The sequence below is a fragment of the Oikopleura dioica genome, chromosome 2 (assembly GCF_907165135.1).
Source record: "Oikopleura dioica chromosome 2, OKI2018_I68_1.0, whole genome shotgun sequence".
NCBI classification, from domain to species: domain Eukaryota; kingdom Metazoa; phylum Chordata; class Appendicularia; order Copelata; family Oikopleuridae; genus Oikopleura; species Oikopleura dioica.
The window spans coordinates 5,600,009-5,614,303 of NC_137292.1; the positions used below are offsets into that span (position 1 = coordinate 5,600,009).

Sequence of the window (14,295 nt, forward strand, 5' to 3'; positions counted from 1 at the left end):
CTCAGGTTTTCTACGCAGGTTGCCGAGCCGAGCCCTTCAGACACGGATGGGGAGAGGAAAATAGAAAAAAGTACGAAGAGATGAGGAAGAAGAAAAAAGCAGAGAAGGAGAAGAGGAAGAAAAAAGAGACAAAGAACAAAGGCAAATCCAAAAGCAAGAGTAAATCTAAGAGCAAAAGCAAAAGCAAGAGCAAGAGCAAGAGCAAGGATTACGAGGAAACACCAGCTCAAACGGCTAAAAACAAGTACGGCGAGCCAGTCTTTTTCCGAACAAAGGCACTTCGAAAAGGAAGAGATGCATGTCTTAGAGCGCACAATGAAAAAAGAGCTCTTCATAAGGATACTCCGATGATGAAGGTAAAACACATATTTTTGCTTTGTCTTCCAGTCTCATTTAGCTGAGTAGAAGCATGTGCATTTCAGCGCAAGATTACGCTGATAGAAAAATGGCACGAGAAGTTTCTGGTCACGATCCAGACTGGTAAGGAACTGCAGATAATCTGATATTAAAAAAAAAAATTAAGGAACGGGGGAGAAAATATGGCCGGAAGCACCAAGTGGCAACATAAACATTATCCCTTGCGACAAGAATATTATGAAGAAGCAGCTCGAAGGGCCGTGCAATGCTGGTACGGCGAAATCAACAATTACGACTTTAAAAATGCAAAGTCGAAAAACGGTGGCAAAATCGGCCATTTCACTCAACTCGTCTGGAAAGACTCGGTCAAACTCGGCGTCGGAATTGCCAAGCAAAGGGAAGGATTCAAAGTTGGACCGCCGCCGAAAGGAAAATGGACAACCGGTTTGAATTCTCATTGTTTTTTCTTCAGCATTGAGCTTTTTCAGTGATTTGCCGATACTGGCCGCATGGCAATGTTATGTCCAGAGCAAAGGATCAAGTCGGAGAATTGAAATGAAATATTGTTCTTGAGTGAAACAGAAAACTAAATTAATAATGTAAAATTATCCAGAAAATAAATCATCGTTTATAAACATTTTATTTTCTCCTCGGCAAATGAGTTTTACTTGTCATCTGAATCAATAGGTAAAAAGACTTTTTTGAAAATTCATTTTATTATTTACAAAATCAAATGCAAAATGCTCGAACAGAAGCGATCGAAAACTGAAGTCAGTAGAAAAGTAAAATCTTCTTGTTTCTCCGTATTCAATCCATTCCATACTTCTCAAGAGGTGCTTTTTCAATTTATCTTCGGCAGCGTGCACTTGCTGTCGAGTTGTTCGTTTTTCAAGAAAGCCTCCGCATTTTGGCATTTTTCGTGATTTTTCTTTTCTTTGAATAGACGTTTTTGATTGGCCGAATTAGCGCACTCAGTGAAACGTCAGTCAGTGTTCTTTTTAGTAGCGTCGATTTTACAAAAATTTACAAAGCGGCAATTTTAAAAATTTGATAATTTAGAATTTTAGTCTTTTAGTAGCTCCCATTTTGCGGATAAGTCGCGTTTGGGGAGAGATCTTCGGCCCATTGCTCGAGCGAAAGTGGGGCCCATTCGTGGTTGCAGCCGTGGTCGTAGCAGCATTGCCTGAGAAAGGGATAAGGAAAGAGAAATCGAGGGGGAGGACGTACCTGCAGACGGAGTGCTCTTCAGATGGGTCGCATTGGGAGTTGATTGGTGTTTCGGACACGAAGTTCTGCGATTTGTTCACTTCGCAAGCTGATGCCTTAATGAATCGTTACTACTGCATTCAATTATTTAATAATTGAAAGATACTTGTTTGCAGCCAGTGTTGATCCAAAAATCAATGCCTCTTCGCCTGACTGTAAGTTGGCAGGAGTCCTGAAAGTCAACACACTGCTCGAACTCTCCGTTTGTCCAGCAATCTTCCCAAGAGCTTGAGTCATCGCATCTCCAGCAGCTTCATGAAGAGGTTAAGAAGATGAAATTAGGATGAGATCTTACCTTATTCGACCAGTTCTTTCGTAAATCTTTCATAGCTTATCAAAAAATCCATATTTAAAACCATTATTTTCTTCATTTTATTGCATTATTATCCGAATTATCGACCCTACTCTAGAATAAACTATTTGATAACCAATCTTTGAGTCTTCCACTTTATTCTTGAACGGCATCAAAACCGTTGGATCAAAAGCAGCCTGTCCATATGTCTCTAGAAACCTCTCTAACCATCTACCCTTCGAAAATCCCCATTACCTTCGTAGTAGTAGTTTCCATATTCGCCATCGTAGTAGCTTTCATAATCGTATTTTGAATCAAATCGGCTTCCTCGAGCAATTTGCTTTCTTCGGCCATTTTGTTGGAAGAGGCCGAATCCGTTTTCGTGGTTCTTTTCAAGATCTTCCGAAGCTGTGATTTCTTCAACCTTGATTTCTAGTGTATCGGAATTCTGGCTGTTGGCAAATCTAGACGGCTCCCGTTGTCGAGCAATAAGCGTCTTTGGCGGCTCACTAGTAGGACAAATCGACGCTCGGCAAGGCTGTTGCTGGACGGAATCGCCGAAGCAGTCAACAAGTCTTCCCGTGGAACAGGCTCGGACACGATTTCGAACGCCATTTCCACATGATTTCGAGCACTCGGACCATTGCTGCCAGAGCTTCCATTCTGGACACGCTTGTTTTTCGCATTCTTGGAATTCGACGGAGCTTCCTTTGCAGTCAGTGATTCGGCCTGAAGAACAAGCTCGGTTTCGTCGTTGATTTCCGCCTCCGCAAGAGCGAGAGCAAGTGGTCCAGTTTGTCCATTGCTCGAAAACTGGGCAGGGGGAGTCATTGCAGGTCTCGGTTTCGATTGATGTTCCGAACTCTTGGCAGTCCATCAAATCACCTGTCGAGCAATATCTTCTTCTCGAATGAGACCCGCCTCCGCAGGAAAGAGAGCAAGTCGACCAATTCGCCCAGCCGAGATAGACTGGACAAGCTTTGAGAAAGCACGGCTCAGACTCAGTTTCAGGGCCTTCGCAATCAGAAGGAATTCCAGAAGAGCAAGTTCTCGAGCGAGTTTTGATGCCGCCTTCGCCGCAGGATTTTGAACAGGCGGAGAAATCGGACCAGTTGGAAAAGGTGGCGAGGGGCTTTTCGGGTTCAGTGGTGGTGCTGGTTGTTGTGGTGGTTTGGGTAGTTGTTGAAGTTGTAGAAGTAGTTGAAGTTGTTGTTTTGGTGGTAGTAGTAGATGTTGTTGAAGTAGTGGTGGTAGTGGTGGTGGTTGATGTGGTGGTTGTGGAAGAACTTGTGGTAGTAGAAGTTGTAGTTGATGTTGTAGTAGTTGTTGTTGAAGTCGTTGTTGTAGTAGTTGAAGTTGTTGAAGTTGTCGTCGTTGTCGTCGTTGTCGTCGTTGTCGTCGTTGTGGTTGTAGTCGTTGTTGAAGTTGTCGTAGAAGTCGTAGTAGTAGTAGTTGTAGTAGTAGTTGTAGTAGAAGTTGTACTTGTAGTAGTTGTTTTTGTCGTGGTTGTAGTACTTGTAGTGGTGGTCGTAGTGGTCGTTGTAGTCGTCACTTCAACAGTTGTCGGTTCTTCTGTTGTTGCCCGCTGGTTCTTTTTCTTTTGGAACTTCTTTTTCTTTGGCTGTTTTTTCGCTGGCTCTTTTGGCTGGAATTCAGGTAGTGGCTTTTCTACCTTGGCGAAAGGCAGAGTTGTTGGAACCATTGGCCGTGTTACCGGCTGAGTCGTCGCAGTCAAAGTCGGAACAACGCCATTTTTCAAGTCGCCGAGGTTGTCTCCGTAAATCGATTCGAAGCCGCCGTAAGAAGCGCCGAAAAACATGTCGAGTCCTTCATACTCGTATCCAGCGAAGCCGTCCATTCCAAAAGACAGGTCCATTTCGTCGCCAACATTGCCGATGTAGTTTGATTCGTCGAGGTTGAAAGCGCGGGTCGTTGGCTTGGCTGTGGGAGGACCTCGATTTCTGTTGCGATTATTTCTTCTTGGAGATCCTGAAAAAAAGGATGAGTGTTGGAAAGGGGAAAAGGGGGACTTACTTTGGGCGGAAGAAAGGCCGAGTATGAGAATTATCAATTTCGTCATTATCCTTATCGGATAAATCGTCGCTTAGTTGCCGCTTTTAAGGGATCGACAAGAATTATTGCTTTAAAAAAGCGAGAATTGATAAATTTATCTTCTTGAATCTCTTTGTCTTTTGAAAATTCTTGTCGATCCCTTTCCTATTCGGTTTGAATATGCCCCAATCGAGCGGCGATCTTCTTTTTATAGCGCGCAATATCTTGACCTTTCGGAGATGCGAGGATGCGAATGCATGCATTTTTCGGTATTTTGGTGTTTCCAACAATTTGACCTTTTCATTTATTTTCAAGATTTTTTTCAAGACGATTTTTCGATCTGGTCAAGATTTTATTTCTCCAATGCAACGAGCTAAAACATCATTTTTTCAAAAGAGTCTGCATATTGTTTTTTTTTATGGGCTCTGGCCACGTGACCTGTATTGAAAACCTGAGTTAGGCTGATTTTCAAAAAGAGATTATTTTTTCTTTCGAAAAATTAAAAATAGAGCCGCAAGTGTATTTCTTTTTTTTTGATTTTTTGAATACCTGACTCAGGTTTTTACGCATGATTTTAACATATGCCTGTATCCATCTATGACTTTGAATAATAATTGGCAAATGATTGATTGACAAAACATCAGCTTATATCTTTTTTAAGATAAATTTGTCTGATTAACCTTTGTGATGACTAGAGCTTTAGATATTCGCCCGGCCGTTGGTGCGTAATCAACGAGCTTGTCCACGACATCGAAAATGAAATTTAGAAAAAAAAGGGATGAACGAAACGTCCTGACATTTTTTCTCAAACGTCGCCACATTTAAACGAACTTCGTCTCAATTAACTCAATTCCACTCAAATTATTACTGAACGCTTACCTGAAAAAAAAACCTATCTTTAGCTAGCTATAAAAATGGGAAAAGGCCATCTCGCCCAGGAATGATCCATGGTTTGTTTATTTTGAAATGAATTTTTATTCCGAATTTTTACCGGTGAAAAATGCGAAAAAAGCTTCTTTTCTTTTTGATAAATTCGTTTTTTCTTTTCTTTTTGATAAAATTTCGCCAATCAAAAAAGCAAGAAAAACAGTCGAGAAGCGCAAACGAAGAAATATGGCGAGAAATAGTCAAAAATTATCCAGACACGATTCAATACTTTGACCTTGATTCTGAACGATTTGAAGAACCACTCGAGCATTTGAACTTTCTCGAACCAAGGAAGATCCATGAGAAAATCGAGAGCATCCATTCTCCTGAAAAATGCGAATGCGTTACGCCCGAATCAATCATTTTCCTGGTCGGGATCGAAAGTCTTCCAACATCGCGAAGAAGAAGGGATTTGATCCGCAAAACCTGGGGCGATCCAAAATATTGGCCAAACATCAGCAGACATACTTCTCAGAAGATCATTTTAAAACGGATCTTTCTTTTGGGAAAATCAGAGGATGAAGCAATAGAAGCTCAAGTCCAGAAAGAATAAGATGAATTCAGTGACATTTTGCAGGGATCTTTTCAGGAACACTTGTACAGCTTGACTTATAATGACAGGCTCTCAACTAAATTCTAACGGTTCTTTGGTACGCTAATTTTTTTTTTTCAATATTGAGCCCTTCAAAAGAGACCAGCAACTAGTCAATTTCTTCACCGAAAACTGCCCAGCAGCGAAAATCATCATCAAAGCAGACGATGACATTTTCCTCAACCCTCTCGTCCTCATTCGAACTCTCGAACTCTACGTCCTCCGTTACCCAGAACCGCCAATGAACGGAACCTATCACAAATTCGGCGAAACCGCGAGAAAATACAAGGACACGATCGAAATTCTCGGAAACATCATTCTCCACGCAGCGCCTAAAGAAAGCCCTTTCGACAAGTACTTCGTCCCGGCTTCGATTTCCGAATCAATCGTGGATGAAAGTCATCGCTACCCGGATTATTTCTCTGGCGCGCTTTTTGTGATGACGAATAAGGGGATGAGGAAATTTGCAAAAGAAGCGCTGGAAAATCCAACGTTTCCGATTGATGATGTTTGGGTCAGAGAGACTTTTGTCAAGGCGAATCTTAGGAAGGGGCATTGAAAAGATAAAGATTCTGGGTTTAAGAACAATGGAATGAAAGCTCTTGAAAAGCGAGAATTTCCACTTTGAGCCGCTGTTTTACCAAGGATTTTTCATCGAAACAAAGACAAATTCATCGCTTATTCTTTCTTGCTATCTAGGTATCGTTTCATTTTCCAACCCATTTTCTTCCTCTTTGCAGCCGGACTGCCAGTCTTCCACAAGTTAAACAAAGAACAACGCCTCGCCACTTTCACAATGATGCATCATCTCGACGCGAACAAATGCATCAACGATGAAATTTTGCCCCGGATCTTTGATGAGTTCACTGGACTCGATCGAGCGATAGATTTTTCGGGACCGAAATCAACGAAAACCAGATCGCAGAAATTTCAAGCTTTGGTAAAGTTTGTTTTTAAAGAAAAATGATGAGTTTTTGTTCAGAATTTTTTCGCTGGAAAAGAACTGATGCGATACTGGTGCAGAAATTTGACGAAACTTCCTGGCTGGGGAGGAAGACATCTTCAAATTTGCCATAATTTTGTTTCAAAGCAGCACAGTCCGAGAATCATATTGAAAATTTGATTCTTTTGCTTCAATAAAAACAATGCTTATTTCGAAAAGCAGTATTTATGCATCAAACGTGTTTTTTCTATTTTTGACCTCGGCGGAGCAGAAATAAAAATTTTATCCGTCGAATCTGCTTGTGCTCTTTATGTGAGTGCTAGTCGAATTAAAATCAAGTAAAACAGGCTCTTTTTCGAATCAATTCTAGCGTTGTTCAGCAAATAAACTTGCCGAAATCTGAATCCTTGGTCGCCTGAGAAAATAAATGCTTCCATTTTCCCTTCAAGAATTCAATTCCATTGAAAAGATTTAAAAAAACAAATTTCGTAAATATTGTTTTTTCAGATTCTATTTCCATTACCAAAGCCACCAAGCATAAGTAAATTTCCGCTCTGAAGCCCGACCAAGACATGACCATAAATATCGCTTAAAATAATTTCGATGATAAAAAATAATTCATTTTGCCGAACTGGTGGATCTCCGATCATACTCCATCCATTGTTCGTTAGTGTTTCCACTTTCCTCGTGTCGCCAGATAAACCAAAACTAACAGTGGTCGGTTGATTTTTATAAGGCCCAAGTCTTCCAAAGGCATGCCCGTAATTCGAAGACGTTGTGGGCATTGATTGCAGAGCAACGCTGAAATTTTTATTTTGAATTCGATATATAAAATGTTTTATTTGACAAAAATTAAGCTTATTTACCTCAAGAGTTGCCGTCAATAGAAAGCTTCTGATTGAGTGCACGCTCGATGCAAAGCTTCTGATTTCGCGCGCGCTCGATGCAAAGCTTCTGATTGCGCGCGCGCTCGATGCAAAGCTTCTGATTGCGCGCACGCTCGATGCAAAGCTTTTGATTGAGTGCACGCTCGATGCAAAACTTCTGATTTCGCGCGCGCTCGATGCAAAGCTTCTGATTGCGCGCGCGCTCGATGCAAAGCTTCTGATTGCGCGCGCGCTCGATGCAAAGCTTCTGATTGCGCGCGCGCTCGATGCAAAGCTTCTGATTGCGCGCGCGCTCGATGCAAAGCTTCTGATTGCGCGCGCGCTCGATGCAAAGCTTCTGATTGCGCGCGCGCTCGATGCAAAGCTTTTGATTGAGTGCACGCTCGATGCAAAGCTTCTGATTGCGCGCGCGCTCGATGCAAAGCTTCTGATTGAGTGCACGCTCGATGCAAAGCTTCTGGTTGAGCGCGCGCTCGATGCAAAGCTTCTGATTGCGCGCGCGCTCGATGCAAAGCTTCTGATTGCGCGCACGCTCGATGCAAAGCTTTTGATTGAGTGCACGCTCGATGCAAAACTTCTGATTTCGCGCGCGCTCGATGCAAAGCTTCTGATTGCGCGCGCGCTCGATGCAAAGCTTCTGATTGCGCGCACGCTCGATGCAAAACTTCTGATTGCGCGCGCGCTCGATGCAAAACTTCTGATTTCGCGCGCGCTCGATGCAAAGCTTCTGATTGCGCGCGCGCTCGATGCAAAACTTCTGATTGCGCGCGCTCGATGCAAAACTTCTGATTTCGCGCGCGCTCGATGCAAAACTTCTGATTGCGCGCGCACTCGATGCAAAGCTTCTGATTGCGCGCGCGCTCGATGCAAAACTTCTGATTGCGCGCGCACTCGATGCAAAGCTTCTGATTGCGCGCGCGCTCGATGCAAAACTTCTGATTGCGCGCGCACTCGATGCAAAGCTTCTGATTGCGCGCGCGCTCGATGCAAAGCTTTTGATTGCGCGCACGCTCGATGCAAAGCTTCTGATTGCGCGCGCGCTCGATTCAAAGCTTTTGGAAGCTCTTCTTGAAGCATTTATACATCCTGCAGTTATCCTGCTAAAATCCCGGCCTTATTAATTGATTAAGTCTGTTTCCATTCAAATATTGTCATGAAGATTTGAAAATTAGCGCGTCGCTAAAAATAGACGGTGCTTGTGAAATTGGTTTAGACCAAATAAATCATGTCCTACTCATGCTAGAGAAAGACAAAGACCACCATGTGAAAGAGCGCGTTTTAATTAGTATAAGTACTAATTTTCAATAAGTTATCTCATCGGGAAGGCCATTACGACAAAAAATGTCGATTTTGACTTGTGGGGTTACGCCCTCCGATTGGACTCGTGGGGTAAAGTGGTGCCGATGGCTTTTTTGGCTTTTCTCTGATTACTTTTCTGAAAATTCTTCGTTTTTTCGCAAAAAAGTGGTCCAACATAGAAAATAGACCTCTCAGTTGAATTTTTTAATTAAAATTTCCGAAATTGTGCGATTACAAAATTTTACCAATTTCCCCCAAATCTCCGAATTGTCCGTTCCGGAAGTGTCCGTTTTGTCTGTAGACTATATGATGATTTTTACCTTCGATATTTAACGTCATATCTGGCGCAGCAATGGGGATTTTTCCAGAAGCCTTTTTATCTCGAAGTATCAATGCTGACTTGTCAGTTTTCATGGCGATCTGGGGTCGGCAAACCAGCAAAAACTGGGATAATGATGAGGGCTACGCTCGCCAACCTGTGTAGAAAACCTGAGTCAGGGTCTGAAAGATCTTTTAGAAAAGCCGCTACGATCAATCAGACCCTGACTCAGATTTTCCAAGGTTTTCAGAGCATTTTTTCGAGCACTCATCCCATTTTCATCGTTTTTTGCCGACCCCAGAGGGCGATAGTGGGTTTGCAGAAAACATCTTCAATCCGGCGAGTTATCAAATTTAATCCATCGACGGAAATGGATTCTACGACAAGCGCCGTATAATTCGCTAGTTATGAGGTCTAAGAAAATAATCTTATAAAAAAATATCAACCTGAGCCATCAAAAGAAAAATCGTCAAAACAGGTTGAGTATTGCAAAAGTTGCGATGGAGAGAGCGCACAGTCGTTTGAAACAGTATATCCATGGCCGTCACTGATCAAGAACAAGTTCTGTAGATCCGCATCTATCGAACTTCCAGAGGATTCATGACAGGCAGAGTCCTCAAAAAAAGGGGGGGGTCCTAAATCTCTCCGGGAACTGTCCTTACCAGTGTTACAAGAGCTCCTGTTTCTTGACAGTCGACATTGAATAAATTGCAATTTCCTTCGACACGCTCAAAAAACAGCAAAAAATAGACGTGAATCATCTCTCGATCTGATCGCGAAAATCTCAGCGTCGAAACTGCGTTTAATTGATCCGTGCTCATGTAATTTATCGTTGTGCAGAAAATTGCGCGTGTAATTACAATTAAATCAAAGATGCAAAAAGTATTTCATTTCCTCCCGGAGACCCACATCTCGCGCTCGGATAATTATAAGAAAATTGCAGTTTCGTGACGAAAGCTCGAAAGTTTTGTTTCAAAGCAGCACAGTCCGAGAACCATGCTCAAGATTCAATTTTTGCTTGAATAAAGAAAGAGTATCCTAATAAATTTTAGGTATTTTTAGCCGATCAAGAGCACTTGAAAATGCTTGAAAGATTTCCGGTTATAATGATTTATTGAGCAGAGAAAACAGAGATGAGAAATTGCGAACAGCTGATTTGAGTGCTGCGGTAAAGAGAGTTTTGATCAGGGTAAGTTCGATAATTGACCAAGAAGGAGACTTCAGTGATGAGTCGACCTTTTTTATTCATTTTCTTCTTCCAAAGATGCGGGCAATGTATTTTCTGACTTTTCGCATTGCTTCTTCTTTCATCTTCTCTTTGGTCTCTTCTTGGGAATAGTGGGTGATCTCGGCATCGCGTCCAGGAGGAAAACGAGGAATATCAGTCAAATCCCCAGGTCTTTCTCTAATAAGTGCGAAGACCATGATGATGGCGCCCATGCACTCGATGAACTCTTCAAAGGAGATTTTTCCTTCGAGACCTTCTTCGAGCTCATCCATAAGCGCGCTTAAAAGTCCTTCCGAATCGAAAGGCTCACTTGCTTCTAAGAAAATGAATTAAACATAAATTAAAATCTCGAAATTTTACCTTTGATTATTTTTCTGAGCCCCTCTTTTGACAATGTTCTGTCCTTGTCAGCGTGCTTGTTGAAAATTTCAACGTAAGCGTTCGTCAAGTCAGCGATTTTTGTCATTTTATCTATCTTATTTTACTAACTCATCTAAAGTTTTTGCGAATTCAAAAAAAGTCCTTCCGGTGTGATTCAACTTCCGCTTTCAAAGATCTCTGATCTGAGATGGATCAGAGTCTGACTCAGGTTTTCTACACAGGTCGCTGAGCCTAGCCCTTGTAGGTCGATATTCGTAGAACTAAAAATCTCATCTAATCTTAGTCTTTTTTCCCACATTTTTCCTCATTTTTATGAGATGAAAGACTAATCTGGCACTGGTATAAAGGAATTTGGCTCTGAGTAGAGCCCACAAAGCGGCTCTTGGGCTCCTTCGTCAGTGAATCCGTAGTCGTAAGATTTTTACTTGATTTTACGATTTCAGCAAGCGGTACCTGTCAGCGCGCCACAACCTTATTCTTTGGCTCTTGGAGTTGAGACTTCTTTTTACTCGAGAATCAAGTAATCCGCGAAAATGGCCAAGGACGAAATCTGCTTTGAAGCGCCGGAGATAAATATGGCCTCCGAGTAAGTTTTTAATTAATAATATTGAAGAAAACCTTATGTTCATCAAGAAAACTCAAATTTCGATCATTTGTGGCCAATTATGGCTCAGAAAATGACTTCATGTGCGATCAAAATTGTCAGTTCTGAGCGAGTTTTGCCGAAAATTACACCAAAAATGACGCTTTTTGAGTCAAAAATGTACAAAATTAGGGTGTTTAAGTCATTATTTGCATAAGCAAGCATTTTTTATGGCATTTTTTGGTCGATTTTCCCGAATTTCAGTCTAAAAATGCGAATTTCGTTGATTCTAGAGCGAAAAACTGACAGTTTCGTTCAAAGTTTCGAGTATAAAGCCCTTGAAAACCCTGCATCGAAAGCTCAATTCTTTATTGCTCGATATTAAATCCAAATTTACGCGACCAAAACTCCAAACGAATCCTTAATTTATGTAGCCTAAGCATCATTAAACTGGCCAAATATTTATAGTGTTTTTGTTTCGCCCATCGCTCTCAGGCTATTCGGGCTGACGGACGGCCGTAAAATTTATATTGAAGTCAACTTATCCGTTAAAACTAATGACCTAGGCGGTAAAAATGCTTCAATGATAATCTTAAGAAGAAAATAGACAGAGCGCGGAATTTTTTCATAAGCCGGCCTTTTGTTTTTAATAACATCAAAAAGAGTTATCGATCGTTTTTTTATTGAATCAGCGTTTTGATACTCTTCCTTGATTTCAAGAGCCAAAATCACACCTATCAAGGCCCCCTTGTCAATTAGCTTTTAAGCATCGTCCTCGATGCGCGAGTGTCAGTCGTCACGGTGACCAAGCTCGTGGACGTCCGAGTCAAGGGCGATTGCGTCTGCCCCGATGGCCGCGGCTCCCCCATCGAAGTTGGCCGAAGACGATCTCCCTCTCCAGTCGTCTTCCGAAAGCGAACTCCATCGCCAGTCGTTGTCCGAAAGCGAACTCCCTCTCCTCCGGTTGTTCGACGACGATCCCCATCTCCAGTTGTTTTCCGACAGCGAACACCTTCTCCAGTCGTCAAACGAGTCGAGAAATCATCATCATCTTCCTCGTCATCCTCCGAATCTGAAGCTACTCCAAAACAGGCTTCTCCGAAACAGGCTTCTCCCGTTAGCCGAGCCAATCTCTCGATCGCCGCTGCTCCACCAAAAGCACCGTGAGTCCATTATCCTTGTCTTTCCCTTCCTCATCACTCCACTCTCTAGCGATGTGACTGATACCGAGCTGGAAGCAAGCTACTCTGAAAGCCAGTTCCCCAAGCGAATCCGAGTCACTGGCAAACTCAAGTCTGAGTGGAAATCTGAAAACCTCACTGGAGCCTACCAGGTAAAATTTCTCTTAGAAAAAAGATGACTCATTTCCAGCTCGAAAAATTCGATCAATTCGGCCGACCAATCTACGTCCGAGAAGACAACACTTCTTCCGAGACCGATGTTCTTCTTTTCCACAGCCAGGGTAAGGCATCCACTTCAGTCGTGTGAGGAGTTTCCGCACCCTTTGTGAGTGCTGCGTTCCCGTACCCCTAGCCCGCACTTTTTCTACTATTTTCTTCCAGAAGTAGCAAAAGTGAGTGCTGCGTTTCCGCACCTTTTGCCCGCTCTTTAGGGGTGCGGAAACTACTCACACCACTGTAGGTGGCGCTGTAGTTTTCTGACCAATCAGATAACGTTATTTTTCAGATGGCAAGAAGCAGTGGAAACTCGGACCAGCCATCGACTCCAAGAAGTGCTGGGCTTTCGTCGTCTCAAAGGGTAAGTAACAGTCGCTAACCACAGTAGCTCCTCATCCCTAATTTTAGTTTCGAACCCAATCGACATCGACGGCGACATCCGCCGAAAGGGCCGAAACTGGCACGAACTTCTCAACAAGAAGTGGATCCCAGCCAAGAACCTCTCCATCTCCTCCGCTTAAAATATCTGGCAGACCAAGATACCAAAATTGCAATTCTGAAATTCGAACAAACAGCATGCAGCTTTTTCTGTCCTGGCAAATTTTTTACTTTTCAAAGATCTTTTTATCACCTTCATTTGATGAACCTAATAAAATCAATCAAAAATCGACGCAGCCTTTTAACTTTATGAGTCATAGAAAAAAACTCTACAAAACATGTTTTTTTAATACTGTTGACTTCACACCATCATGGTCCCTTGAGAAATACTGTCGATACCCTTCGTGACTCAAAATGTCATCGATTGGATGTTCGTTGACTCGATTCTGCGGATATTTTCAAATCGCGAGGGAGTCAAATTTTTTCCGCGTCACAAGGTGAAATCGAACTGGTATTTAACTGTTGGGTGTTGCCTCCAACGCAAATATACATAACTTTGCGGCTTAAAAATCTTGGAAGCGGAGAAAAACGCGCCCACTCGTCTCGAGAGAAAAATAAGAACGTAAGTACCAGAAGAAAATTTTTTTTCGCAAAAAACTTACTCTTTTTTTTTTCAAAGATAAATATGGGTAAAGCTGTTGCTGAAAAATTCGTGGGAAAATGGAAGCAGGAATCGACCGATAACATCGAAGAGGTGCAGTTTTTTTATCAATAACATATCTTATTTTTTTGACATTTCTAGCTGAACACGAAGCTCGGATTCGGCTGGGCGACACGAAAAATTGCAAACATGATGGATGTCTACATCGAAATCACCTGCAATGCCGATGTTAGACCCTTCTTTCTCCTCATAGTCGCTCACTCTCTTTTAGAGCATTCATTTCTCAACAAAAACGAAGCTGAAGAACATGGAATCGACCCTCCCCTACACCGGCAGCTCCGACCAAAAAGGTTTTAGCGACGAGACAATTGCCACGACCATCACTTACGAAGGCGACGATATGGTCATCAATGGCAAGGGAGTCAAATGCGGCGACAAACTCGAGGTAAAACCCCTCCCTACTTCCTCCCTCAATTACCTTTCTAGGATTCGCGTCGAGTCTTCTCCCTCCGAGATGGAAAACTGCACGTCATCCAGACCGTAGGAGGCGTTACCGGCACTCGAGTTCTTGTCAAACAATAACTTTTCACTGTCGACGATAAGAAGATCTTTTCTCAAGGCCGAAAAAGTGACATTCTCAAAATTTTAAAATCGCGTGACATTTCAATGTTTACTAAAGCAAATGCTTCACAAATTCTTCCCGCTTCTCGAAAAACAATAAAAACAAACAATA

The 14,295-nt window shown here is 42.4% G+C and overlaps 6 protein-coding genes across 6 annotated transcripts; 4 read left to right on the forward strand and 2 right to left on the reverse strand.

Annotated features, from left to right (window-relative positions):
- The first annotated feature begins 38 nt into the window (after positions 1 to 38).
- LOC145698720 (Golgi-associated plant pathogenesis-related protein 1-like) lies at positions 39 to 968 on the forward strand. Its single transcript, XM_081775931.1, has 4 exons — positions 39 to 356; positions 398 to 480; positions 524 to 801; positions 846 to 968. The coding sequence occupies exons 1-4, from the start codon at positions 81 to 83 to the stop codon at positions 914 to 916; spliced, it is 708 nt and encodes a 235-aa protein (XP_081632057.1). The 5' UTR covers positions 39 to 80; the 3' UTR covers positions 917 to 968.
- A 97-nt stretch (positions 969 to 1,065) lies between these two features.
- LOC145697114 (uncharacterized) lies at positions 1,066 to 4,030 on the reverse strand. Its single transcript, XM_081774264.1, has 7 exons — positions 3,950 to 4,030; positions 2,171 to 3,904; positions 2,053 to 2,126; positions 1,919 to 1,941; positions 1,730 to 1,874; positions 1,585 to 1,679; positions 1,066 to 1,540 (listed from the first exon to the last, which is right to left on the reverse strand). The coding sequence occupies exons 1-7, from the start codon at positions 3,993 to 3,995 to the stop codon at positions 1,429 to 1,431; spliced, it is 2,229 nt and encodes a 742-aa protein (XP_081630390.1). The 5' UTR covers positions 3,996 to 4,030; the 3' UTR covers positions 1,066 to 1,428.
- A 1,478-nt stretch (positions 4,031 to 5,508) lies between these two features.
- Positions 5,509 to 6,045, forward strand: LOC145697894 (acetylgalactosaminyl-O-glycosyl-glycoprotein beta-1,3-N-acetylglucosaminyltransferase-like). Its single transcript, XM_081775102.1, has 2 exons — positions 5,509 to 5,544; positions 5,575 to 6,045. Exons 1-2 carry the CDS (start codon positions 5,509 to 5,511, stop codon positions 6,043 to 6,045), a joined length of 507 nt encoding a protein of 168 aa, XP_081631228.1.
- A 4,017-nt stretch (positions 6,046 to 10,062) lies between these two features.
- LOC145697895 (uncharacterized) lies at positions 10,063 to 10,628 on the reverse strand. The gene is made up of 2 exons (XM_081775103.1): positions 10,523 to 10,628; positions 10,063 to 10,478 (listed from the first exon to the last, which is right to left on the reverse strand). The coding sequence occupies exons 1-2, from the start codon at positions 10,626 to 10,628 to the stop codon at positions 10,180 to 10,182; spliced, it is 405 nt and encodes a 134-aa protein (XP_081631229.1). The 3' UTR covers positions 10,063 to 10,179.
- A 433-nt stretch (positions 10,629 to 11,061) lies between these two features.
- On the forward strand, positions 11,062 to 13,189 carry LOC145697119 (uncharacterized). Its single transcript, XM_081774268.1, has 6 exons — positions 11,062 to 11,129; positions 11,894 to 12,289; positions 12,339 to 12,459; positions 12,498 to 12,588; positions 12,813 to 12,884; positions 12,932 to 13,189. The coding sequence occupies exons 1-6, from the start codon at positions 11,077 to 11,079 to the stop codon at positions 13,042 to 13,044; spliced, it is 846 nt and encodes a 281-aa protein (XP_081630394.1). The 5' UTR covers positions 11,062 to 11,076; the 3' UTR covers positions 13,045 to 13,189.
- Positions 13,190 to 13,405: 216 nt separating this feature from the next.
- On the forward strand, positions 13,406 to 14,295 carry LOC145697122 (fatty acid-binding protein, adipocyte-like). The gene is made up of 5 exons (XM_081774271.1): positions 13,406 to 13,523; positions 13,581 to 13,655; positions 13,704 to 13,790; positions 13,834 to 14,007; positions 14,049 to 14,295. Exons 2-5 carry the CDS (start codon positions 13,587 to 13,589, stop codon positions 14,142 to 14,144), a joined length of 426 nt encoding a protein of 141 aa, XP_081630397.1. The 5' UTR covers positions 13,406 to 13,523; positions 13,581 to 13,586; the 3' UTR covers positions 14,145 to 14,295.